At 37.6% G+C, this 27,666-nt stretch overlaps 1 protein-coding gene across 2 annotated transcripts in view; it reads left to right on the top strand.

Moving 5' to 3' along the window:
* Positions 1 to 740: 740 nt before the first annotated feature.
* The window catches only part of SPATA7 (spermatogenesis associated 7), a 34,346-nt gene continuing 7,420 nt past the window's right edge, over positions 741 to 27,666 (top strand). Inside the window, exons 1-6 of one of the 2 annotated variants that reach the window (XM_071426668.1) lie at positions 741 to 896; positions 9,861 to 9,947; positions 10,598 to 10,690; positions 11,579 to 11,623; positions 19,961 to 20,094; positions 26,400 to 26,869. In XM_071426668.1, coding sequence (XP_071282769.1) covers positions 857 to 896; positions 9,861 to 9,947; positions 10,598 to 10,690; positions 11,579 to 11,623; positions 19,961 to 20,094; positions 26,400 to 26,869 — 869 coding nt within the window. In that variant the 5' untranslated portion in view covers positions 741 to 856. Of the gene's footprint in view, positions 897 to 9,860; positions 9,948 to 10,597; positions 10,691 to 11,575; positions 11,624 to 19,960; positions 20,095 to 26,399; positions 26,870 to 27,666 lie in introns of both variants that reach the window. The other variant, XM_071426667.1, reaches the window with a different exon arrangement.

Here is a 27,666-nt window from a genome sequence, read left to right as displayed (position 1 = left end):
TTATTTTATTATATATATTATATTAAAACTATACTAGAAGAATAGAAGAAAGGATTTCATCAGAAGGCTAGCTAAGAATAGAAAAGGAATGATAACAAAGGCTTGTGACTGACTGAGACAGTCCGGACAGCTGGACTGTGATTGGCCATTAATTAGAAACAACCACATCAGATCAATCCCAGATGCACCTGTTGCATTCTACAGCAGCAGATAACCATTGTTTACATTTTGTTCCTGAGGCCTCTGAGCTTCTCAGGAGAAAAAAATCCTAAGGAAAGGATTTTTCATAAAACATGTTTGTGACAGATTAGAGAAAATAGCAACCTGTCAGACAAACTGTAAATATCACCCTATTGCTTCTTCACAAAGTTCAAATCTAGCACATCGGCACGCACACATTAATCAGTGATGGGATCAAAGGCTGCTTTTCAAAAGGTTATTTTGTGGTTCATTTTTAAGGTGCAGTTCGTTTTCAGACATTGAGATTAATTTCTTCAGTGTAATGCACTAGCAACGCTCTAGGCTCTCGTTTTGTCACTCGTTCCCTCAAATATCAGCAGATTCCCCTAAATTTCTCCCGGGCATTCATTATTCTTCCAACTTCCCATCAAGTTACAAGGAAAAGGCTTAGTTCAGGAGGGCCCGTTACGGACGGGGACAGCACCTCCCCGCCGGGAGCGCGTTTCGGGCCCGAGGCCCCGCGGCCCCACCCGGCCCGGCCCAGGGCCCCGTGCCGCCCGCCGCGCGCCCGCCGCCATGGCAACGCCGAGCAGGCCCCGGCGAGCCCCGCCCGCCCGCGCCGCGGGACGAACCGCCGCAGCCGCCGAGCCCGGCCGGCGCCGCCCCGGCCGGGAGCATGGGGCTGAGGATGCAGGGCGGCAGCAGGCGGAGCCAAGGTGCGGGGGGCTCGGTGGCGGCTGCGGGAGGAGCGGGAAGCGCTGGCCGCGGCCGGGCGGCGGCTGCAGCCCGGGGGACGCGTTGCCTTCCGGCCTCCCCCGTCCCTGCCGGCCGTGGGGGTGCGGGGCGCGGCTCGTCTCGCCCAGGGGCTGGGGGCAGGCGGTGCCTCCGCCTTCCCCGCTGGCGTGTGTGAACGGGAAGGAGCCGGCAAGGAGCCCGCGGGGGTTCACGGAGCTCGGGGGCCGCCCGAGCAGCGGGGCTCGGGGGGATCGCGCCTCGCTCCTGCCCTCGCGGCCGCCCCGAGCGGTGCCGGCCCGGCCGTGCCGCGCGGGGAGCCGGCGGGCGGCGGGGGAAGGAGCCGAGTGCCGCGGCTCTGGAAGGGAACGCGTACGGCCCGGGACCGGCTGTGATCCTCCCAGAGTCGGGGCCTGGAACTGGGCGTCCTGCGGCCGTCACCGCACGGTGCCTCCTTACAGGACCGGCATCGAGTGCTGCTGGGGCAGCGCTTCAAGCTGCCGGGATTTCTGTGCCAGCTTCTTCTCTTAGGCAACTTTCGTCTTCTCCAAAGCTGTTATTCATGGGTTATAATGGATTGCACCCTGTGTGTACAACATCCCACGGCGTTTAGCTGTAGATCAAAGTATTTTGGCTTGGTGGGATTTTAATGCAAGTGTAGTTAAAAAATAAAAGAGTCAGAAGTTTTAAAGGTCTTATAAAGTGGTTCCTTACTCACATTTAGCCATCCGTGGGCTGCTCTGGTGCCCTGTTCCTATGAATAATCCTAGGGGCACTTGTCATTCATGATAAAAAAAGATGCAAACATGCGAAAATGCTTGCATGAGCCAACTGTGGCCTTTGGAAAATACCTAAAATATTTTCAGGTATAAACTTGATTACATGCATAATGTAAAACAATGGTAGGAATTATTCAGTGCTGCATTGTAATGTCAAGATCATACATCGCTGCATAAAATCAGAGCCATTTGAGATAACATTAGGCTATTGTGTTGCATCTCAGTGTCAGTTCCAATCTTTGGAGACAGTGACAGATGCCACTTCAGAAGATGTCTGATATCAAAGTACAGTTTGAACATAAATTCTAATACTATATGGGAATATGAAATTCAGAGCAAAAACTTGTACACCCAATTTTTATGCTCTCTTATGTAGTGTGAAGGAAGTTTTATGACAAATACATGCTTTTTCTGACTACTCTTATGTTTGTCAGAATACTTTATAGACAATCAGAAAGCGTGCCAATTGTTGACCATAAAAAGGGAATAAGTAGGAGTCAAGATCTAAATTTCATTCAGGTTGCCACAAGCTTTACTTGAATGACTTCTGTTTAGAAAAAAAAGTTCAAAAGTAGGGAAGAATTTCTGTGTGTCTGTTAAATTGGGGAGCCATTGCTTGTCTGCATAGGAGGTTACAATGGAGACAGAATTGTGTGGCCGAACAGTCCAGTGTGGGGGTTCTCAGCTCCTTACAGAGAGCAAAGATTAGCACAGGCAGAGAGACTAATACACTGAGCTGAGCTGGAAATCTGTGTGCCTGAACAAATTTGGCAGAACAGCCACTGGGTTGCTTGCAGTTCATGAAAGGAGGAGAACACATCATATTTATGGTTTCTCAAAAGAGCTGTATCTAAAATGTTAATACAGAGAAAGTAGGATACACTATTCCATGTCCTGGTTGTATGCCATTCAAAGTTTCTTGTTCAGTCTTAGCCTCATCATTTTAAAGAAAAAAACCAAAATTTAGCACTTGTTTTGTCTAGTGAGAATACTGAGAAAATATATATATATTTAATATATCAGAGTATATAGGATTTTCATGTAGGTCTTGTCAAAGTTCAAATAAGGCTGAGATTTTTTTTACCCTCCTAGAAATACCAAAGAATTAATCTGCTATGTTTTTCCCTAATTCCAGGTATAAACCTTGAAGTTATTTACTGTTGTATTTTCAGGAACCAGTTAATATACTCACAGATTTGTAGTATGACCTCAAATAATCTGAATACTGTAATTTTAAACCAGCTTTGTTGCTTAAATCCAGTTGTCTGCATTGGGCTGTTTAATGCCCATTGCTGTTCAGGTATGTGTTCAGGAACAGCAGGACCTGACAGCATCGTGCACTTACTGTCAATCAATGACACACATTTGGGCTTTTTATCTTACAGCATAAAGTGGGGGTGAGTGGAGGACTCACCCTTACTGCTGCATGGAGGCTGCTGGTAGGTTTAGGCAATTTGCACAGGCTTCCAGAATTTTAAAACAAAATTTAAATGCCTCACATGTTTATAGACAACATTATCTTATTTCAATTTTTCCTGCATTGTAGGAAGTCCTTGCATTAATCTGACTAGAGATGAAAGGGTGTTAACACAGAGACTTGTGAACTAATTTTTTTTTTTTTTAATTATTCCTTCATTTATCACTTGAACAAACAGCTAATTGAATTTACTAAATTATTTGTTTGGAAGCACCAGTTTTTAGGAGCTGAAATTTTCTTTGGCCAACAAGAAAGATGGAAAATTATCTAGTTATGTCTTCAAAGAAGGAAGGACATTTACAAGTTTTATTTGAATCATAATAATTTTAACTGAAATTGGGAAATGTTATTCAGTGTTCTTAACTTTTTATCAAATTTACTGTAATTTACCAAACTAAAACCTTCACTCAATAAATTATAAATTGTGGTTGGGTGAAGAGTCTGATACCCACCTCATCACAGCCTCCTTCCAGGTAGTTGTAGCAAACTGACGTAAATTCATTTTCTTTTGCCTGCACTCCATATCACAAAAGGTGCTACTGACATACACAGCTGTTTGTTTCTGCTTTTGGAGTATGAATAGAGCAATAGTTTACATCCAGAACGTCCCTTGCTGAAGCCTATAGCTAGAAAAATTTTAACAATTATTTTTCCAGAGTTATGTAATCAGATATGACTCAAGGCTACTGTATTATTTCATTAAGTTCCTTAAATTTTTCAGAGGAGGGCTTGACTCTTGAAACTGAAATACAATTTTGGTAGCATGCTTATAATTAATGCAGAATACTGTAAGATTATTAATTCTAAAGGTCTGAGAGACCTAACTGTTAGGCATTGAGAGTATATGTAAAGAAGAGCTTTTGTGTAATCCAGCATAGTAAGTGTATAAATAGCACCCATCTAATTAATGGCTTAGGAGGTTATGTATAGTGCTGATCAGGGGGTGTATAATTTTTATCATATTTTGCCTGTGACACAAATGATCCCATGCAAAATTCAGATGGAAAATTTGGGACTTTATTTCAAAATTGAAGTCGTGTGATTTCCTGGGTCTCTATTCTTTGAGTTTGCTTTAGGAAGTTTGGATAATAATGACTATCCTTTCTGCTGGTGAATTCTTAAATGTGATTATTTTAAAGATGGCTTCACATATGAGACTTTATACTCCCAAGATTGATAAGAGTTTTGTTTTCAGTGAAACCAGAAAGGGGTCCAAGAGGCTTTTGTTTCACTTGCATGAACAGGAAAGAAAATATGAGAAATGTGATTATGACATGCTTGTTTTGCCTCACTGTAACTTTCAAATAAAATGGAGCAGTATCTGCATCCAGTAAGTGGCTAAATCTAAAGCCATGTTTGAAGGCTCTCATGATTGCACAGGTGTTGCAGAAAAGTAGTGGAGACTTGCCATGTTTGCCCCTGTGTTCTTCACCTAGAGAAGGAGTCTGTGGGTGAGTCACTGCTCTCTGCTGGCCTTTTTGTCTATCCAGTTCTGCAGCAGTTTGCCAGCTTCACCCATCAGTGAGTAAGAACTAGGAGCATTAGTATTACCCAGTGGCTGGGTAGGAGAAAACCCAACAAATTAATACACATTTTGTAGAGAAACTCATTCTGTTCTCTGTTCATTCCCACATATGTAAGTAGAGGGTAAGAACTAGGCAGCCAAGGATAAGCAACCAGAGAAGCTTAAACTAGATGAGCAGTTATAGTTTCTTTAGCACCTGGTCAGCCACAGCTGAGCAAGTAGGGAGTGTTTGAGGGGAGGAATGGCCACAGGTAAGGAAGAGGCAGCAAACTGGGGATATTGAAGGGAGTTTAGGGGGGATGGTACAAAGATGTAAGCTACATGAATAGGAGACCTGGCCTCATTAGTAGTACTAATAGAATATAGGGGGGGTTTTGAGTATATTGTGCCAATGTGAAGGGAAAACAGTTAAAAATAGAAAAAATTAGTTTCTTATTTAAATAAAGTTTAAATCCAGTGTGGATTTTCATAACTAGGTTAATCTTTTAATGTACTCTGATCTATCATCTTTCCTCTGTGTATTTCTGTGTTGTATTCATTTATACAAAAATTTCTGTAGCATAAAGAATTAATGGATACTCTGGTTTGAAAATTCTCCTAGTTCTCTACCTGAAAAGGTAAGGAACATGTATTTCAGGTTATAAGTCAGTTCTTTCAAGTATGACCTTGTCTGACATATTAGATAAGATGCTTAAACGAGTTTCCATCACTGCTTGAAGTCATTTTGGATTTCACAGAGATTATTTAAACCAGTTTTGTTCTTTCCTCAGCACGTGTACAGCATTAGTGTTGTGTACTGTTAGTTGTATAGAGTTAGAAGAGTTGATTCATAGCAGGAAGCCCACTGAAGAGGTCATAGAACTGGTTGGTAGAATAAGGGTGGTAATGGCAGACATCCTTGACGTGTATGAAATTCACAGCACAAACCATCTGCATGTTGTTGCCTGAATTATCCACTTGTGCAAAGGTGTCTCTTTAACTCTTTCTGGTTTTATAGCATTGCGATATTAGGGAAGGAAAAAAGGAAGAAAAAGTGTTGGCAGTAAAAGCAAGAATAGCAAACCTTTATAAATCACTGCAGTGGCCAGAGTCTTTGCAAAGCATTTGACAGCTTGGGTCCTTATGAGGCTCAGAGGGATCAAATGCCCAAATCTCTTGCAAATGATGCAATTCTAGTCTGTTAGAGGCAGAGGTGTTTTGCCAGCTGAGAGGAAGCCACTATAGAGCTAGGAATGCAAGAGTCCTGGAGCCCCCAAAACCAAACTGCTGCACAGGAGGGTCAATATTGACAGTGAAAAGCATATTCTTCTGGAACAGCTGCGGAGACCTGAGGTCTAAATCCACCTGGGGCTGAGGGTTGTTTGAACCCAGGCTAAGGTCTGGGAGCTGTCTTTTGGAAATTACAGTGTTCACAGGTCCCTAGTTAAGGTTTGATGTCTTGTAGTGCTGGATTTAGATGCCTATATCCAATATCCTCCCTGAGGTCTCTGTATTTTTATGGATTATCTTTAAAGTAGCAAGTCTTGATGGGTAAGGGTAGCGTGATAGATTGATTTATTTATTTAATTTTCATTTGCTATGACTGAAGTACATACTTGTTATAAAAATAGTAAGTCTAATACTTGTGTTTAAAATCTTTTCTGGGAGAACATGGTAATGAAAGACTGGGCTTCTTTCCAGTATATATTCACGTTCCAAATCTGAAATGGCTTTGTAGAAAAATCATTTCTATAAATTCTGCCTATCCACTAACAACCAGGAAACAAAGTAAACCACCAATTTCTATAAGTTTTAATACTGTAAAATCAGAAATCAAGATAGGATGCAATTAAATTAAAATAAAAATAGAATTCAAACAAAATATTTTTCATTTTCTTTGGAATGATGTAGTTAATGCTTATGTTAGATACCAGCTGGAAAAAATTTTAGAGAAAGCTTTTTTAGTTTTTTCTTCCTTGTTGCTTAGTGTCATAGAAGGACAAATAAATTTTTAGAAGTATTTAATTTGTTTGCTGTCTGTACTTTAGGAGAACACTCAGTTTGAAAATCCTGATTTTATATTCAGTAAGGACAGTCCATTTACGTCTATAAGGAAATTTACGTTTAGATCAGATAGTTACACGTGTCACATATCAAAGATATTTTCGTAGTTATTCTCTCATTGTTTGGTTTGTATTTGATTAGCTGTAAATTACTGAAAATCCCACCTTCTCCTTTAAAATTCTCTTCACATATCTAAGCCATCAATTTGTTTCTGCTATTGTGCAAATAACTGAAAACACAGCTGGAATCCAAATAAATACCCGTTCAAGTCAAAAGACAGCCTGAAATGATAGTTGTGAAACTTTTGACCTTTAGCACTTTCTGCCTAAAGTAAGGTAGAAGGAGCCTGCACATACCAAATTCTCCAGTTTCTTCTCTGACATTAGCAACATGTGTTTTCATGATAAGAGTGATTTCTGTGCTGTCTGTATGTCCATAGTCCAAGTAGAGGGCATAGAAATGTTCTTTATTTTTCCCGACTGACGCTTTTTGACAGTTTTTTTTCGCCTGTGAAGTACTGATGCCGACTCCTTTTTTCCTCCCTGCTCCTTCCCCGGTACAAATGAATTGTAAAGGACTAAACCAGCAGCCAGTTTTTCCTGTAGAATTTCCGCTGTGCCATCTGCTGGTGATGCAAAGCAAGTGAACCTTGTAAAGTCCAGTCTTCCTGCAGTGCTGAACAGTTGTGTCTCCAGCTGGAGACAGAAAAAGCAACGGGTTTCTGAGTGTCCCTGATGGTGTTTAATGTGGGACAAAGTAATTTAGCTTACTTAAAGAGAATCAATTGTAGAGAGAGCCATGTCTCTTTTTCTAACGTGATCACACTTGATCTTCTAGGATTCTGTCACGTAAGGGTGAGTCAGTGGTACTGTAAGCATTTACCTAACAATACCACAGATTCTTCCCTCTGGAATTATGGCCTAGCTCTGAAGCAAGAAAACAGAAGAATATTTAGGTTATTTGAGCAATTGTGAATGAAACACTTCTGGTTCTCAGTTGTCTGCTGTAATCCAGATTGCAGGTATATATGCATGCAGGTCTTTGTCACTAGAGAAAATTCTATGAACTGAAATTTATAATCTAACATTCAAGTCCTCCCAAAGACTTGCATTCTTCCAACACCTGCATGTTGTAAATTCTGGAAGTCATAGGTTTCAGGGTGGATCCAGCTAGACTGTGGACACCACTTGTATGTAGTAATGTATGGTAGAGAAATAAAATATTTTAACAGGAAAGAAATGCTTTATTGGAAAAGGTTTGCAGTCATTATAGAAACATCCTGAATCTAATAAATCGAATAAACGTATATTTGGAATTTTAATATTTGAAAAATAATTTATTGTTTGTTCATATGTATCTTAGTTTAAATCACAAACTGAGATAAGGAAGAGTTGTACCATGAGGGGAATGAGCCATTTGAAATTGATACAGATGAGCAGGAGTGTTGTCCTTTGGCTTCAAAGATAACAGTATAAAGTTAAAACAATTGCAGGATAGTGTTGAAAAAATCTCCAAGAGCATTTTCTTCTTTCTTTTCGTTGTCCTTTTTCAACTGCTGATCTGGCAGCTTCACAGCAAAAGGAGTGAGAGTGCTATTATTACAAACACCACAGCTAATACTGTAAATCCACAGAAGCCTGTACTGTATAAAAGCTGGCTTTTCAAAGTATGAAAGTAATTCAAGATTGCCCTGGTATTTTCTGAGCTTTGTAAGAAAGGTTGAATCTGTTGATCCAGATTTATTGTTATGTCACAACAGGGGAAAATTATTTTAATTTTCTTTTTTTTTCTTAAGATATTTTTTATGGCCTCCTATACTAGTGATAGTCATTCAAAATTTAGTACAGTATGGCTTTTTTGTAAGGCCTTGGGTAAATAATGTCAAAACATCATTAAACGAATGGTTTGTTTTGCTGCAATCTCTACTATTAATATTTAAGACACCATGTTAACCATCTTGTGCAACGTGCTGTTGAACTTAAAAATAGAGTTCTATACTATGGTAGTTATATATGTAATTGCAATAGTACTTGAGCAGTCATTATATAACAGTGGGAAATGAAAAAGAAGCCCTGGACAGCCAGTGCTGGGCATGCAGGAGGTAAGCTGTGAGAGGTGGAATGAGGAGCTGTTACCATGTGTGGCACGGCTGTCACCATAGCTCCCTGCACCCCTGGTCAGTTTGTAAAGGTAAACAGCCTTTATCACCCAGCTGAGGTCACTGGGAGGAGATTCCTGCTCATACTGGGTAGGTCCAGTGTGCTTCTTCATGGGCTGAAAGGGGCAAAGCCAGAGGTCAGCAGGAGCAGTAGAGCAGTTGAGTTACCCACTTCACCTGCATGGTGGTTGCAGACTCTTGAACTGACAGCTGAGAAGTACGATGGGGATGGGAAGACCACATGGACCTTGATGGTTAATAGTATTAAATTTGTAGAACTTGTCTGTACAGTTTTAGAATTAATGTTAAGTAAGAGTGTTTGGTATACTTACCCTGTTAAAAAAATCCTGTTTGTATTGGTTTACATTTTATATACCTTGAATGCCTTAAAGCAGTGCTCTGTATACACTAGTGTTTGTAGTCCTAGCATATCTCCTGTCCAAATTTTTTCTAAAACAAATTTGTTCTATAGCCAGTTTTTAAATCTTAGGTTGCATGACAGCCACATGTTTTCAAAGAGGAGATGCAGATCTTTTAATCCACATTCTCTCATTTTCCAGAACAACTGGTTTCTTAAGTTTTGTTGACATCTCCACTTGTCTATGGAGTTCCCAGTCTTATCAAAGTGCCATGAACTTTGAAACAAATTGGAGGTTAGCATAGAAACAGAATTGTGACTGTATCTCTGTACAGTTTAATGACCAGCATTAAGTTCAGACTAAAGTGTTCTGATGGTCTGTTCTGCTGTTTAGCTCACTAAACCACTGAGAGCACTATCATTGTATCTTGGTGTTTGATTAAATTATTTAACTACACTTGTAGTTCAGTGATTATAAAATGATTGAAGATGATTTTGAAGAAGATCCATTAGAACCATTCTTGCATTCTTTGGAGAAAGACTTTATCTTGTCTATAAAAATATGTGTGGGGATTTTTCTCTAACTTTGGTTTTTGTTTCATGTTTAGTTAAGATGAATGAATGCTCAGCTCTTGTCATTCCCAGATGTGGTCCAGCAAGTCCATTTAAAGGACACTTAAGTAATAAAAGTAATGGTAAGTAACGTGTACTTTCATCAGAAGATCAACTTGGTTCCTTTTATGTGAATTCATTGATTTTGTGCTTAATTTTTTCTTAAAACTTCTGTATCAAGCTTATTTGAAGAAGTTTAATAGTACTTATATTTAGTATGCATTACTGAAAATACTTTCAAGGAGTTAGTTTTGCCTTGACTTTACTGCTGGCTACAAATTGGTAGCAAGATGAACAAATATATAAAAATCTCCCATCTCTGTTAGCTGTAATATACTTATAAATATATATGTTTACCATATTAAAGAACCCCTGAGGTTAAACATGTTCCTTTAGAGACAGTAGTTTACATGGGCTAGTTTGTGATTCTGTGCTATACTGATACCTCAGACACCTTTTTTTTCTCAAAAGAAGATAGAGTGAAGAACAAGAAGTTTCCATGTTAACATATTCGTAGTACAATTTCAGCTACTTTTGCAGCTATTTATTGAATTAATGGCTCATTGGGGAAAGAAAAAAAATGTGATAGTAACTGGTAAAAAAAATACTGCCTTTGAGCAAAGTTAAACAGTGTCTTAAAGTTTGTGACTTTGAATTGTACTTAATAACTGTTTAAAATTGTAGTATTCTTTTGCTTGCCTTTCTAATGTTCCAATGTATTTTAATCTTACAGCTTTCTGCATTGGCTCCTCTCGAAATCTAGCTAGCCAATACCTGATCAGAGATCACATGGTGGTTCATTATAACAGAGTTCTTTCAGCCAAAGGTAAAAATGTGCATGTATGAATGAACTGTCTCCCCCTAAATTTCTCTCAATCTCTCAGAAAAGCCTCATACCAAGAAGGGATGAATTGGATTGTAGAAAATTGATTTTTCTTACCCATACATGTGTCAGCAAGGAGATGTGGCTTCTACTTAATAGTACTTCTGTATTATTGAGATGGGAAGTCTTGTATGAAAACATTTTCCTTAAATGTTACCAAAGATTCTACCTTAATTTTAGAGCACTTTGTGCTGTATTGACTTCATTCTGCTTTTGATGAAATAATGAATTATGAAATAATAGGCTGAACTGAAGGTCATAGTGATAGTCATAACAGCAAACATACAAAAATTATTTTATGAATTAAGGCAGAACATTTCTACTTAAACTCAGATCACAATGTCTTTCTTTTATTATTTTTATTTCAAAAACTTCATAATCTTTTGTTCATCTTGCAATGAATAGTAATAGTGAGTTCTAAGGACTGTGAAAATTGCCTTGTGTGTTTGCAAATGAGAAAATCATGTTACTGACAGAGTCCATGCTCACAAATACAATACTCACAATGTTATGTCTCATGGCATACTCAGTATCCTTAGGGATGCAGGTAAATGCTATCAGAATAAAATGTACAGAAACCTTTTGAAAGGAGTCTTCGTTTAAGTGATGATTTTTCCTTTAAATATGTGTTTTACCCAGAGAGCTTTATCTCAAATCCTGTGACCATATTAATGACAACCTAAGACTTTAGGTACACAGTAACTAGCATATTTTAAAATAAAGAATTAAATTAGTCTTCTGTGTTCATTTATTGCTCCATTTTTCTAGCTATCACATATACTAAGTAAATATTGAGTCACTCACATTTGGTGTTTTTCTTATTTTCAGCAGCTGTAGACTCTTCATTGCCCAAAAGTAGGTTGGCCAGCATCAAACGTAAGTATTTGTTCTATGTTGATTGTGCAAATGCTGCTATAAAACTAACTTGGCAAAAGAGCCAGTGAAGAGTAACAATAGCATAGAACCCTTAACTGAGCATTCATGTATCTGCTTGTTTATTCAGTTTTCACATCCTTCTTCAGCTACTTGGAGATACCTTGAATCTGCATCAATGGAATGCTGGAGAGATGGATCTGGGCTGTCAGGGATTAGCTGTGCTTAGCAGGACACTTCATTTGTCAATGGCAAAAGTGTCTCAACTGCAAGAGATAGGATAATCTTAAGTATATGGTACAAATGCATAGCAAAGTCCTGGACCTTTCTTAACAAAAGCCTTTGAGGATTTCTCTCACTGCTCAATGTGTGCATGTAACTGGTATCTTTTATTCTGACCTGCTTTACTTTATATGCTGTTCCATCTGACCAAGATTCCTTTACAAATAATAAGATAAGAAACTCTGCCATTTAGGCTTTAATTTTTGCAGTTATCAAAGAGATAATTCCATGGGAAACACCTACTTTCAAATTCATAATTTTTGGTCTCACTGACTTCTTGGTATTTAAAGTTAAGACTACCCAGGCATATCTTTTTCAGTTTCTGCACTATCCTTATAAATTCTAGGTTTTTATAATGAAGTTTAAAATTATTTCAATTTTATTTTGTACCTAAAATTAGAGTGACTGCATTTTTTCCCTGCAGTTCTATGCATTGTTCATCAAGTGTGACATGTTCAGGTGTTGAGCTCAGTGCAAGGTACCGTTTGTAGAGTCTCTGGTAAACCACTGGAGAATCATTTTTCTTCCTCTGTTGTTTTGTGAAACAGATTACATGGAGATGATAGCCAATAGCTCAGACAGGAAGAATGTTGCAAATATGCTGAGGAAGAAAAGTAATGGAAGAGGGGTTTTAGAATACTTTCAAAACAATTTCTTCTTTCTTGCTCAAGATGAGATATGTGATTTATCCAGGCACAATTTTAACTTCAATATAGTTGAATATCAGTAGTATCTCTAGTGTCACTGAGGATGAGGGGTTTGCACCTTTATTCTCACAGTAGTTCACTGTGAGTAGTTCTCTCAGTAGCATGTCATTGTTTCAACTGAAGCTTATTATTACTTTTTTCTCTTTGTATTCTTTGTGTAGTTATTGCATTCCAAATAAAGTTTCTGTTCCCCCTCTATTTCAAGATTTGGGCAAGGGGGCAAATATAGTTCAAAATTATAAGATTTATTAATAGCATAGAGTTACAAAACAGAATTCCTGCAGATAGTGTTAAAAAATACCTCCTGAAAATGTGCTTCATGTACTGCTAGAATAGCAGGTGAGTATTTCCCTTTGGGGTTGTTGCCATGAATCAGTCATTACCGTTTAAGAATTAAACATGATACTGTAGTTGGCTTTCTCCCTGGCCAACTGAATGTGTTCTGTCCTTAAAGTGGATTTAGTTTCCACTGTTCTTTTCCTGGTATCTTAGCTGGCAGCAAAACAGGCAAGGTGCCATGCCCCTGGGCTAGCAGTGAGCATGTTCCTGTGTATTAGATCAGGCTTACTGACTTAAAATAGTTGTTAGAATGTGAAACTTCTGGAAATGTGAAACTTCTATGTTCAGAATTAGTCCAAGCATGTTGATTGATACCAGTGGCCATTAGAAGCCTGTGGTTGTGAAACTTGTGCCAGAAAACTTGACAAAGGCTATGCCAAGTAAGACAGCTGCTGCTACACATGCCTGGTTTCTAACAGTACTAACTTTTCAATCCATATGTTTAGAGGTTTTTCCACAAGGCATATTCATAGTACAGCTTGAACTCAGTGATTAGTGTGCTTAGGAATGCAGGTCTCTTTGATACTGGGGCAGGGGGAGAAGAAGAAGGAAAACAAATATTCTGAGAAGTTACCCACCATAGATCTATTCTAGCCTGGTGGAACTTGAATTCTTGGAGAGAGGGCAGTGAGAGAAAGGGAGAGGCAACAATTCAGACTTTTTCTACCCTTTAAAGGGGTTAAGTTCTAGCAAAAATATCAAGAAATACATATTGTTATGTAATTCTGTATTTAAATCTTATTTTTCCCATGAACACATATATCTGTTTACACTTTACATTATGAAAAAGCAGAGATCTATGAAAAGCTGTTTTACATGTTTTGTTGTTGCTGCCATTTTACAGGAAGCTTTCACAAAATCACCCTATCTCTTTTTTTTCTGTTAAATCTTGTCCTTAAGTATGTATGTCTGAAAATGAAAATTATAAGCAACTAAAATAATGTCTTTAAATTCAAACACTCAGGTAATTCTAATGCCTGTGTTATGTCTTTGGAAAGGTGTTCTAATATATTTTTCAAGTCTGAAATTTAATGAGCAGGAAAACTTACAGAAAAATTTTTTTATGAATCTGTACTTTTAACTGTAGTGATTTTACTTTTTTCCCCAGTAGTTATTTACTGTAAAGTTTCTTCTATAATAAAAGGTGTTGGGGTTTTTTATGAGGTAATTAATTTTAGATATGTACATCAAAAATACGTTTTTCACAACTTGTTGTGAAAAGACTTTGGATCATCAAGACTGACATCATGAGTTAAGCAAACCAAAAGTTCAATACAGTTGTTCTAAAATGGAACTAAACAGCCATATTGAATGTGGTAAATAAAGCACATAAACAAGAAAAGCCTGCAGTCTTGACTTGTAAAGGTCAAGAAACAGAAAAAACATGATTTCCTTTTGTAGATGTTTCAGTAATTATTCATCATTATTACTGAAAATGTGTCCCTTATCTTTATTCTAATTTACCCAGCTTTACCATCTGTCTGCTGGTGGGGAGGACTCTTGTTTTTCTACAAGTGTCCATCATTACTCAGGATTATATAGTAGCCATAGCATACCAGAGAACAAGAATAAGATTATGCATTTCACTTATTTTCAGTGTTCTCTCAGTACAGCATGTCTAAATTGTCCTTAGGGGCTGCCCCAGTGATACCTTGAAAACAAAATCACTGTCAAGGGCCACCCAGAAGCCTGCTGGACCTCTCTCTAGGGTGCACACATGGAGGTTTACCTGGGCAGCCTTAGATGAGTCCTTCAGGGCTGGTGCAGCATTGCACAGGTTGTGTGCAGGCACTGTTGGCAGGCTGCTGTGTTCTTCATAAGGCTGACACAAGGATGTAGAGATGTCTGCTGGATGAGCAGCATCAGGGGTGGATAGATTTGGGATGATCCAGTGCTTCTAGCCTCTTCTGAAATGCCTTTGAAGGATTCATATCTCACTGTTAGGCTTTATTTCCAAGTCTTAGCAATGACCAGGTTTCACCATTAGTAGCTTTGCCAAGTAGTATCAGATTTCTGAAGTACAAACCCTCTTATAGCTGTTACTTTGTATTTGATGCAAGCAAGGCTTTACTATCAAACCCTTAATAAATACTTTGTCACTCTTTTTTATGGTGATTCCTCCCTTGTTTGATGAAACAGTGCTACTAATATCAGATGTTAAGAAGGACTAAAAAAATCATCTCTTAAGAGTTATAAAAATTAAAATTTTTATGTTAAAGAATTTAGAGTTAGACTTATAAGGGACCTGAACTTCATAGCTAATGGCAAAATTCAGTTTATATTTGATAAGATCTCACCCCAGGTGCTTAAATTATAATGTACTGGAAGTTCATGTAGAGCTAGGAAACTGATAGTAAAAATTTTTAGAGAAGGAAGAGCTTGCTTGCAGAAGTAATATCACCAACTGATACACTGGACACTTTAGTTATGGTCACTAGGTATTTCAAGCTCAGCTGAGATGGTGTTTGTGTGATTTGTCTAAAAAAGAATTCAAAAGGGAAACAATAACTCCAAGTGTGTTATTGCAAAAATAGCTTATATAAAAACACAGTAGAGAAATTCTGAGTGTTGGGTAATTCCTTTGAGATACATTGTTCTGTAAGCTGAACTCAATTTAAGTCTTACTTTATATTTCATTTTTGCCATCAATTATTTACATCAAAAGTGAAATAACTTGAAGTTTAACTGCAGACTGTTTTGTAATGTGATAAATCTAGCAACTGGAAATTCAGAGCAAAGAACAATCACTGGCATTCCAGATCATACTGTCCTTCTAAGTGCAGAGCTTTTAAACTGACTAGGACTGTGATATATATGATTAGTTTGTTTCTTCCAGATTTATGACATTTGTTTTATAACGTTAAACATGTCTTGAAATGCTGCTGCAGTCTAGACTTACAGCAAAAATACTTAAGCCTATAGAGGGAGTATTCTAAAAGGGAGATAAAGTGATGTGACCTCTGCTTTGAAGTGTGGTGTACTCTGGGAAGAGTATTTGCCTAGGCAAAAGTGACAGATTGATCAGTGTCTTACAGGTACCTCTTTATGAGGAGTGCTACAGTTTAACATCTGAAATTCAGTCTTTCTTATGCTCCCTTTCACTAACAACAAAATTAAGAGAATGGATTCATGGGGAGTGCATGCCATAAGGTATGGAATCTAGGTTCACAGACTGAATTTATCTGATCACTAAATAGTTTATATTCTAATACTTTTTCTCTTACTATACTGTGAATCTGTGGGCTTTTGAGCACAGTAGTTAATGAGATACAATTAATCTTTAAAGCTCTAATAAGACTTTTAAAGGGACTCATTATTTGGATTTACAAACTGTATTATTTTATTGCTGCACATTTTGTTTTCCCCTTTCAAAAAGATTAAAAGTAACCCAGTGGTTTTCTTTTTTTTTTTCATTTATTTGTCACGAGATATGTACTATTATGTAGTTTTCCCATTTTTAACTCTGCATATGTGACATGTTCCTGGAGCCAATGTTCAAATAAAACCTACTTGCAGTGAAACTGTTTTAAGTATCTGTTAACAAATGCAGTTTATGTTTACTTTCTACTAGTCTATGACAGTATGCCAAGGGCACTTCTTTCATATGTAATTTATGGACCTCACTGAAAGCTAAAGAAGCTTTATATCTGTAATGGGTTTGAAACAGAAGATAAAACTCACTTAAACAGTGAGCAGTGTTTTCAATTAAAAGCTAAATCTCTCTTCTGAAATTGGATGTCTCTTGAATGCTGGTCTCTTTCTTTCTATGTTTAATATATTTGCACTACAACACAAGCGGTTATCTATGACAGCCTTAAGTATCTTCAGCTCCTCTCAGTTGTAATGCTGTGATTACTGCCTCAGAGTTCCAGGCAAGTTTTCTATCTGGCTGAAGTCAAAGCATAAGACTGGATTCTCCAGTCCTTGCATGGGTGAAGGACATAAGCTAAGGAGAGGTAGGACAGCATGCCTGTTTCTGCATTTGTTATTTGCTGACTGCCTCAGAGCTATCCTAACTTACCTCCAGCTGTTTATATTTACACTAACTCTTTTTAGAAGGATTTCTCTATCTCTTACATTGCTGGTTTCAAAATTCCTAGCTTTTACCACAGATCTAGCCTGAAAACTCCTGATTTGGCAATAAGGTGTATATTACTGGAGTTTTCTGACATTCTGTTTTGCATGTCTGTGCTGCCTTTCAGTACATAAGTGACTTTATGGGTTTTGGAGCACACTTAATGGATTAGTTGAGCTAAGCTCACTGTATGGCAGGTGTGAGACAAGGACTCCACATTTCCCATGCAGGTGATGTTAGTCCCAGAGGGTCATTCTGATATCCCAAGACAGTCTTAGCTGGACTCCTTACTGTTCTTTATACTTCGGCATAAGCCATGCTTTGAGTGAAAAGTCACAGCCCCAGTCCTGGAGGAGGTTTTTTAACAGCTTTGAATGCCAATAGTAAAGGCATTCATATATGTCAAATTTCAGAGTTTCTCCTGTGAAGAGCAGAATAAGGACAACATGGGAATTCTGCTTTGCCGTAATATTCGCACTGCTTTGCACTTTGCCCAGACACTCCTGTTAAGCCATGGTGTGCAGGTGGAACATGCAGTACAGTGTTAAAGCTTGTATTGTCGTAGACAAACCCACTTTTCACCTAAGCACCTGAGTGTAAGGATTTGCTGTTTCAGACACCTACTCACCCTTACCCATACTTCTGTATGTATTGCATTTTTGCTTTGTAGGGTTCTCATTCACCCATTGTTTCTCTAGATATTTGTTCAATCAGCCATCACCATTTTACCTGAGCAGTAGGCAAGATGTGAGTTTTTATAGCCTCCATGGATGTGCACACTTAGACATGCTGTATTGGCCCAGAATAAGTAATTATTTATCTCAAACATATGAAATGTCTAATCTGTAGCTAATTTTTGAGTGCTTCCCTGTAACTTTTAAGACAACCACAATTAGAAATAATACTAATTTAGAACAGACACAATAACTCAGTATAGAAAGAAAAGCATTCAGTTTTAATTATTTAATGGTACGGTATATTTTATCATTCTGTTAAAATGTATGTTTTTAATTCAGAGTTGTATAATGTAGCATTTGTTAACTTCAGCTAATTCTTTCACAGTAATTTAAGCAGTCTCATATTGGAAGTACTTTAATAGCATATGATGGATAAATCAGCAGCCATAAAAGAAATTACTCTATATTTTACTCACCAATTGTAAGAATTAAAAGAAAGAGGGAGTTTCCTGAGCAATGAGAGCAAAGATTTCACATCTGAAAGATTAAATTCCAACTTTAAAGGGGACTAAAATGTTTAAATGCAATGAATGCACTTACTTAAATATTTCCTGGAGAGTAATATGTATGTAGGGTACACAGATGAATGCAGTTTAAAGGTTGATTAAACATCCTCAGATTACTATAGGTCTCAGCTGTGTAAAAGAATGTACCACACCAATCCCTGAAGTTTTTTACATTTCCATGCATTAAATATAGTAGTGCATGTGCAGATTGGGGTCTCCCAGAGTATGATATAAATATATTATGAAACTAGAGAAGAAATCCTCAAAGGCCTTTGTGTGTCTCTATCAAACAAATTATTCACACACTTGGATATGTGTTAAGTGAATGAGAAAATTTTCATTTGGTATACAGACTTCAAAAGTGTGTTTGCTTAATTTTTCCCTATTTGGGAAATGAAATTATTAACTTTTTCATCAGCCTCATTTTGATTTTTCAACTTTGCAAATTTTGAGTATTTTGTCCAGTTCTGGGCCCCTCACGTCAAGACGTCGAGGTGCTGGAGTGTATCCAGACAAGGGCAACAAGGCTGGTGAGGGGTCTGGAGCACAAGTCCTGTGAGGAGTGTGTGAGGGAGCTGGGGGTGCTTAGCCTGGAGAAAAGGAGGCTCAGGAGAAACCTTGTCACTCTCTACAAGTGCCTGAAAGGAGGCTGTAGCCAGGTGATGGTCAGCCTCTTCTGCCAGGCAACCAGCAACAGGATAAGAGGACACAGTCTTAAGCCATGCCCGGGGAGATTTAGGTTGGACATCAGGAAGAATTTCTACATGGAAAAGGGTTGTCAAGCATAGGAATGGCCTGCCCAGGAAGGTGGTGGAGTCACCACCTCTGGAAGTGTTTAAGAAACAACTCGAGTGGCACTTGGTGCTGTGATTCACTTGGTGAGGTGGTGATTGGTCAAAGGTTGGACTCATTCTTCGAGGTTTTTTCCAACCTAAATAATTTTGTGTTTCATCTGTGAAACCCAGCTGCTCATAATCTGCCAAAACTTTGGACTGTATTGTGTAAGATTTAGGTGACTGATGGCAAACTCATACACAGAAAATTTACCTGTCCTTTGGGCTACTTTATCTGATGACATAGACACCTGACTCAACTTTCTGCACTGCAGGGGAGGTCTGGGACTGCAGACCAGTGTGGACTGATGAAAATGCCCCGCTCTCATCTGACAGTAGCCCTCTCAGAGCCTTCATTTTTTTTTTTGTGTTCTTAAGAAAAATTTGCTTGTTCTGCCCAGGATTTCTGTATTTAGGAAATTCCATGTTGTAAGTGTGGATTTTTTACATGTCAGATTTGCTACCAATAAACAGAGAGGTTTTTGTGAAGTACTGGATGAGAGTAGAGTCAAAGGAGTTCTAGTTGTAAAAAACTGATAGAAAGCTTGTAACTTTTTGAGCAAAATGCTCTGTTAGCAGTCCTGATCTTGGAAGTCTTGTATGCTGGTGTTTGTTGTGAGGTAAGAAAATTTCAGGAAAGTTAAGGCACAGCTTCAGCTACCAGTATACTCTATTAATAATTTTTCTTTTAAGAGTAGACATAAATTTTATAACTTCTGTGTGCTGGAAGTGGAATGTATCTCAATAGTCTGACTTTACTGAGCAATTGGAAACCACTACAGTGTTTCAGTGTTTTCAAATCACTTAAGAAAACAAAGAATATTTCAGTTTGGATCTGACCAACTTTGTCTCTTCCCTAAGTTGCTGACCAGCAAAGAAGAGAGAAACTGAAAAAGAAGATAGCCAGGTGTAGAGAGAAGTTAAGTGTGTGTGAAGCTGTCTCTCCATCCCATCCAAGAGACAGAGGAAGGGCTCTGCCATCCTCTTCTAGAAAGGTATGTATTTTAATTCTGTTTAGTGGATCCTATCATATACTTGCCTCCCATAGTAACAGCTGATCACTGCTGTGCAGCTGTGAGGTGAGGGCTGGCATCTTTCAAGCAGCAGAAAGTAGACAAGGATCTTCCTGGCATGTGCCCAACACTGAATGCATGTCTTGACCTTCTGACAAAGATGTCAGGTATCTGGATGAAGAGTGCTTGCAGTAAATACAAGCTCTAATTTCCCATGGATTCTCTTGCTTTCACCTCACCTGGAATTCCTGTCCTCTGTCACTCCAGAGCTTTGTACCATTTCCTAAGGCAGAGCTCTGTTATCTCTACCCTTCCAAGCAGAAGTATCAGGAATCTTCATTTTTTTTTCTTAATGAGAAGTCCTAGTTGATAATACATTTTTATCTAACAGTATATTAAATCATTCAGTTGCATTTCTTCAAAGCAGAAATAATGCTTTCAAGACCAAAATATACCATTCTGTATGTATATATTCTGCTTATATGCATAGGCTCACTTAGTTTGGCTGGCATTTCATCAAGATATGTGGTGTATATTTCTAACTAATAAATAAATATGTAAATAGCCCAATAAATTACATTCTTGTTCATCACTGTAAATGAGCAATTGCATCTTGAAATAGAATAATGACTTAACTCTGTGATTCTAACAGCATAAGCTTCATACATTGTTTAAATATCTGTAAAGCTAGAGGACATTTCCAAGTAGTACAGCAAACACCATCAGTTTCTTTCTGTGTGACTGATTTTTGTACCAGGCAGCCAGAGTGTGACCTTATTGCAGTGCAGAGAAATAATGCTTTGAAATTCAATACATGGCTCCTAGTTATGGATGAAAGCACAGGCATGAATAACAAAAGGGAGGAAATGTGATATTTAAAATCTAAAATTTATTTTTTATTAATACTGTTTTTGTTCTTCCATGTTATTTTTTTGCAAGCTTGGGGCAGGCAAAGTTCCTTAAATTGTTTCATTGCAAAACCAAGTAACCTGTGTCTCTAAATACTGCATGAACTCCCAGCTTTAAAATGAAAGGACACACTATAACAAAGTGCAGCTTTTTCCCCTTGTTTTTCAAAATAAGATTTTCTAAAATTCTACCTGAATTGAGCTGGCCATGAGTAAAAGCTCTGATTTAAACAAGACTTGGTATTTCATATCTTGTGGTCAAGTAATCCTATTAATAGGCATTTCTGGCTGCTAATGAATTTTTTAAAATAAATTAATCCATGCCAAAAGTGTTGAAGGAAGTTGAAGGAAGGCTACTTCATAGGAGGTTAAATTTTCTCTTTTAACTATTTGAAGTGTGCCTTTGCCTTGACCTTTCAAGATCCCTTTCAGCCTTTTTTTTTGAGATTTTTTTCCTAAAGAATGAAAGTTGTGGCTATCTGTTTGTGCATATGAAATATAGATTGGGAAACACCATTAACTGGTTCTAGTCTCTTGTTAATTTTGTATGCAACACACATGTGGCTATGTGAAATGCCCACTGAAATGCTTTATATTTAAAAATTTATTACACTCTTATGATACCAGCAGTCTGAACATGTATTGTGCCTAAATTAGTTCTGTCATAATGGGAGATGTCAGTGACTAAACAAAGCAGAATAACCTTCTGAGCATCAAAGAAAGTTGTTTTCATTAGGAATATTCAAATTTCCTTTTAGGCTTCATAGTGACAATCACCTCTTGTGCTGGTTCTTTGAATTAATGCACACTCAGTAATACCCCTTCTTGATAACATCACAGTATTTGATAAAAGTAGGAACTTAGTACATTAAAGAATTGACACCCACACACACATGCACAAAATGAAAGAGTGTACCAGGACCATAGTTTTGAAAAATAGTGGTACCAGGATACAAACTGAATATATTTATAGAAGGTCCAATTTGTTCACATGTTTGTAAGAATTTTCTCTAAAGGCAGCTTGTCACTTCCTATAGGAGAGTTTTGCTCTATCCAGACAGCAGAGAGCAGGTGCTCAGCTGATTTAGAGCAATATTTAAATGGCTTTCTCAAGTTAAAAGAATCATACACTCATTTATTGCAAATTTGCAGCTTCTGTATCCTGACTGTGCAGTTCATAAGGCATCTCTTTGATCTCATTTTATAATGGTAGATGAACTCTTCTATTGGAAGACCTTTTCATACAAGAACAAGTTAATTTCAAGATTAAACTAATCTTACTGTAATTTCAGTGAGCCCAGTGAGAGCTGCATTGGACCTTTTATGTGAAAAAGTATTTAGCAACCTTTCTTTTCAAGGTTTGGTTTTTTATAAGGCAGCTGATACTTTAGTGGCTTTTGAGCTGGAAAACTAAATTTCTTGTAGAAATTAAAAGTAACTTATAGAGAAATCTGGATTCTTTCTCTGTGTTACTACTTTTGCCCATCAGATGACAGCAGGATGCTTTGATCTCTTTTTACTGAATTTTCTCTTCCACAGAGTCCATGAAAATTCAGAGGTCCTTTCTCTACATCCTTGTTGCAAAGTACTGCTCAGTTTACCCCAGTTTTGTGACTAATAAAATCAAAGCATAAATACATACTTTATGAAACTTTTTTAAGGAGTTGCTGAAATGTATCATTGAGTAGATTTGTATCTTTCAAAACAGATTGTACTTGGTTGAATTAACAGAATAGAAACATATATTGATAAGCGAGATATAAGTCAAGATTTTTTACTCCAAATTACATTAGTTATAACAGCTAAAGTTCAGTTACTATACTGGAATTTCTTTAAAATTTTATTTGAAGAATAGAACTAATAATATATTTTAATAAGCTTCCTATTTGTAGGCATGTTTTTTGTCTTTTTTTGTTTTCTACTTAAACATCTGATGTTTTGAATAGAAAACAGAGCAGAAAGTGAGCACACTTGCTTACATTTTTTTTTTGCAACACAGGATAATTTTCTAAAAAAGAGACAAATTGCAGACAAACAGCATTCTCTGACACTCCTTAAAATCTTTTGAAGTGACATTGTTCCTTGTTCATGATATTGTTTCTTTGTCTACTTGGAGTGTACTTCTCCCTGTTTGAGTGGTAAAGTTTTGCCTCAGGATAAGGGCTTTGAAAGACATTCTTTTCTCAGTATTTGGAGGAGTACATCTCACAGCTGGCACAGATGCAGCTTTGGGTTGAAATTCTCTCTAGTCACGAGTGAGCTAATTGGTCTGTTCTACTTATGAAATATTTGAGAAGGAGAAGAAGATAACTGCCCTAAGCTTCCTCATACATAAGGACTGCTTAAATTTAGGATATTTCCATGTCAACCTTGTGATTTTGTCTTGTTTTGTATCAACTCAACTGCTTCTGAGGAACAGAGCATTTCATTTTCATGAGGTGTAGATAAATAATTGGCTAATACAACTTCGTTTCTTTTCTTAATAATTATTTTGCATAATGCAGGGAACCAGTCCTCATATGCTGACAAATGCTTCTACAATACAATTTATATTGCAGCTCAATGAAACTGCTTTAGTCACTGAGAGTAAAGCATTTACAAGAATTAAGCTGTTTAGAATATACACTGAAGGGTATGGAATTAGTTTTTATCTATATAGGTGGATGCTGAAACTTTCCAGTCTTATCTGTTTTCTATAGTGCTGAGCTACCACTGCAACCACTTTATATGCAAACAATCACACTGGTAAGCCTCATTATTCTGCTTGCAACACAGGCATTTGTTTGGCATTGTAACTGCATGTTATCAGTTCAGCATTTAATTATGCTGTAGTAGTAAAATGCAGTTCACTCACATGGGACACCATCAAGAAGAGCTTATTTTGCCTCAGCTAAGTAAAAGAAAACTTCTTTGCATTAGGCACCAGCAACTGGATATTTAGGGATACTGGGATAATTTAGATAGATCTACTGATGTGAGAGAAAATTATGAAGGAAATATATGGTATGATGGTAGTATGATCTGTGACTTAATTTTCACAATGAAATACCTGCATTTTTAATATTCTTGTAAATAGCATTTACTGCATGCTACAAAATGTATATTCATCATAATTGAGCTTTAATTGAGCTTTAAAATATTGTGTTTGAAAAGAAAAAGAATGAAATAGTGTAGATTCTAAGCAATAACAGTAGCAGAATTATGAGAAACTGGAGCATTTATGCAGTAAGAGTCTATTGCTAAGAATTTTTAAAAACACCTTTTTTAGGGTTGAATGTTAGAATAGAAAATTTACAAGGTATACTACCAATTATATAGGTTAATATACTACACTATGTCTTACTTGTTTACTAGTAATATATTACTATCTTACACTATCTATTTATAGGTTAGAATGTCATGAATTTTCAATAAATGTATAAAGATTCCAGTTTTGGTCATTGGGTTTTTTTCCTCTCCATGCTCACCCCAGTAGGAGACTTCAGAAGTCTCAGGACAGGTATTGATTATCTTGCAGAATCCCCACAGGCACTTTATTTTACAGTTGTTTTTGTGACACTTGTTGGCATTCAGTCCATTTGTCACTTCCTGGTGGGGAAAATCACATATCCAGCCTTCAATCCAAATCTTAATCAGCTGATTATTTTCAAAAAGTGAAGTATTCTTGAGGATTTTCTCAAGGTTTATATTGTGCTCAGGCAATGCAGCCCCATTGGAAATGCACTGGATCAGTATTTCAGTCTTACTTCCTCAAAGTAGTTTCCACATAGTTTAATTGTGAGATCAGGGTAGGCTACTTGGTGAATCTGTGAATCTTCTCAATTGGCATTATCGTTGTATGTCATAAATAAATGTGTCACAGCACATGTACAGGTCACACCATACTGCATCCACCCTTTCTCAGGCTTCCCATAGGGCACATGTTCCTTCAGTAACTTCAGTAATGTAATGCTTCTGCTTAATAGTTTTTATTTGGCTGATAGAAGTATAGTAGAAATGAATGAAACACATATGGAAATCATCTTCCTTTTCTTCCTTTTGTCACTGCAGAGCTTATGGTCTGTACTGGTGTCTCCTTGTCTTCCTGTTTCTTGTTAGGTGGTGGAGGTACATGAACAAGTTAATTTCTGTGTTAGCCTATCTGAACTAAATTTCAAGTTTGTTAAAAACCTCAAATGGCTTAGAAATTTAATTTTCTTCTTTGGAAACACCTCTACTTGTATACATTCTCTTAAAATCTTACAACAATTTATTGCTGATGATGTGGACCTATATGAACTGCCCTAGTGTTAGGAAAGTATGATAATAATTTTAGAAAGTTAGCTGTAGGCTTTGAATTGGTTTTTCTCAGATTTTATAATTCAGCTGTTGTTTTGCCTTGCTGATTGCATGGCACAGCAGTGAGATTTTCCAGAATTACACTATCCTCAGCTTGTCTCTCACTGTTGCACTGTAAGCCCTGTCTCTGGGAGTTGTGGTGCTAGATAGTTGAGTACACGCAGTGGGAGTCATCTCTTCTGCATCACACAGTTCTTGAATTTCATAAATAGTTATATGTGTGGATGCAATAAATTGGTTTATACAAAATTTTGTTTGCTGATAGGCTTCTGGTTTAATCTTCCAGTTCTGCAGCATGCTTGCCCATGGAGATTGTAAAATGTCATACATGATTTTCACTGATTGACAGAATATTCGGTGGGTGGCTGTATCCTAGGTAGGAAAATAACATACAACATCTGTTTCCATAAGGTGTTTTAGACACATTGTAAAGCAAAATTACCTATCCAGGTATTTATGCTTTGATATTGCAAGTTTTTCAAAACTCTATGACTGAAATAAAATTTCTATTTAATTGTTCATTCTAATTTAACAAAACAAACAAAAAATGACCAAACCAACCAAAAACTCCACCTTAAAATATCACTTGAATTTAGTTGTGTTTCTGTCTTATTTGTCTTTGTCACAGTGTCATAATACAATTCTGGAATAATCTTGAATTTTTCAGCATGGGATAATTATGGGTAATGTCTGCCTTAGATTGCCCAGGTGGTATGAACAGGGGGGAATATTTGAACTGTTCCAAATTATTTGACTCAGTGGAATGATTTCTTGACATCTAAAAATTTATTGATTAAACTCTTAGTTTGATGTAGCCATCAATACTCTGTAACAGAGCACCAATGTTTTGCTACTGAAGTAAACCATTTCCTTATTACCCTCTTATTTCCAGTGACTAGGTTTTAAAATCTGTTAGCACTGAGGCTCTAAGTTGGTAACTCCCAGTTACCAACTGGATAGCTCCCAGTAATATCTGGGAGTACCATCATAAGCAAAGCAGGTACCTTACAAAGCAATCAAATGTTGTTTTATTTTTTCTAGAGTCTCTCAGAAGCAGATGGTGTCTCCCCCTCTGCTGGGCAGGCACAGTACCTATCAGGAGCAGCATCTTCTCACGGCGAGGATTGCTTGGTTCACTGCGGTGCAGGGAAATGCACCAGGAAACGCTGTCGGAACGCGGCCGGGGCGTCGTACCCCAGTGTGTGTGTGTCACGGGCAGCGGGCAGGCGCTCTGTGCTGCCCCGCAGCCGCTCCATCGAGAGTTTTGGCAGCGTTGTTGGTTGTTCTCAGGGGTGCCAAGGACACCACTCCCAGGCCATGGGCGGGGACCTTCTAGAGAGGCACTCTGAATGCTTCACCAAGAGCCGAAAGCCTTTCACTCCACGCACATTAATATCAGATGCTAAACCTTTCCTGTCAGAGTACAGGTTTTACACTCCTGCTCAAAGGAGGAGGAGAAATCACCGCAAATCACAGCTTGTGGAAGCTCAAACACAGACTGATATGACCAGGTACAGAGAGTGAAGCTTTATTTTGAAGCTCTGGAATTTAGATGTTATCATAACATCTTCATAAAGGCGAGATGTTTTGCTCTCATTACATTTGTATAAAACCAGAATAATTGTACTGATGCCTTACTAGAACTTACAACTAGACTAATTATTCTAGATACACCTTAGCAAAAGCCAGAAAAGAATGTGATTTTCCTTTTTTCACTGCCATATTTTCCTGTCTTCTTTCTGGAACAACTGTTTTAATTTATACAGATTGGATACAAAGTGCTACTAAATTCAAACTTTGGAATCTCACATCTGCTGGGAATAATCATTCCTTCTCTCTTCCCTTTGCTCTCTGATGTATAGTTCTGTCTTGTAAAGAATTAACCAATATAAGAATGCAAGTAGTTCCCACTATTGCCTCTGTAGTCTCGTGCTTTCCAGTCTGTTAATTAATGCATCATGCAAACGTCTTTTTTTAATTCTTGATTGCAGCTCTTCATTTTTTAAAATACCTTTAAATTAAATTATATACAGGTATATACTATGTATAAAATACTTGAAACAAAATTAGTGTCCTCTTGCATTGAACTTCTTAGCAAGTTGAACAGTTCTGATTTTGTTTCTACTGATACTACCTTGTAAAGAGAAGTCTTTTCCCTTCTGTGCCCTCCATGCCTGCATGTCCAACTCCAGTTTTGTCATAGAATAAATTAGGAATTTCCTAAGACTGGAATTATGATATCTTTGGCTCTGTATTGCAACTGTAGATTTTCTATCTGTGGGTTGTCTATTTTCCTGGTGCACTTTTA

Source organism: Agelaius tricolor, unplaced genomic scaffold, assembly GCF_023055355.1.
Source record: "Agelaius tricolor isolate 1412-34295 unplaced genomic scaffold, bAgeTri1.0.p SCAF_5, whole genome shotgun sequence".
Classification (NCBI taxonomy): domain Eukaryota; kingdom Metazoa; phylum Chordata; class Aves; order Passeriformes; family Icteridae; genus Agelaius; species Agelaius tricolor.
This window is presented reverse-complemented; position numbering and strand designations above follow the sequence as displayed.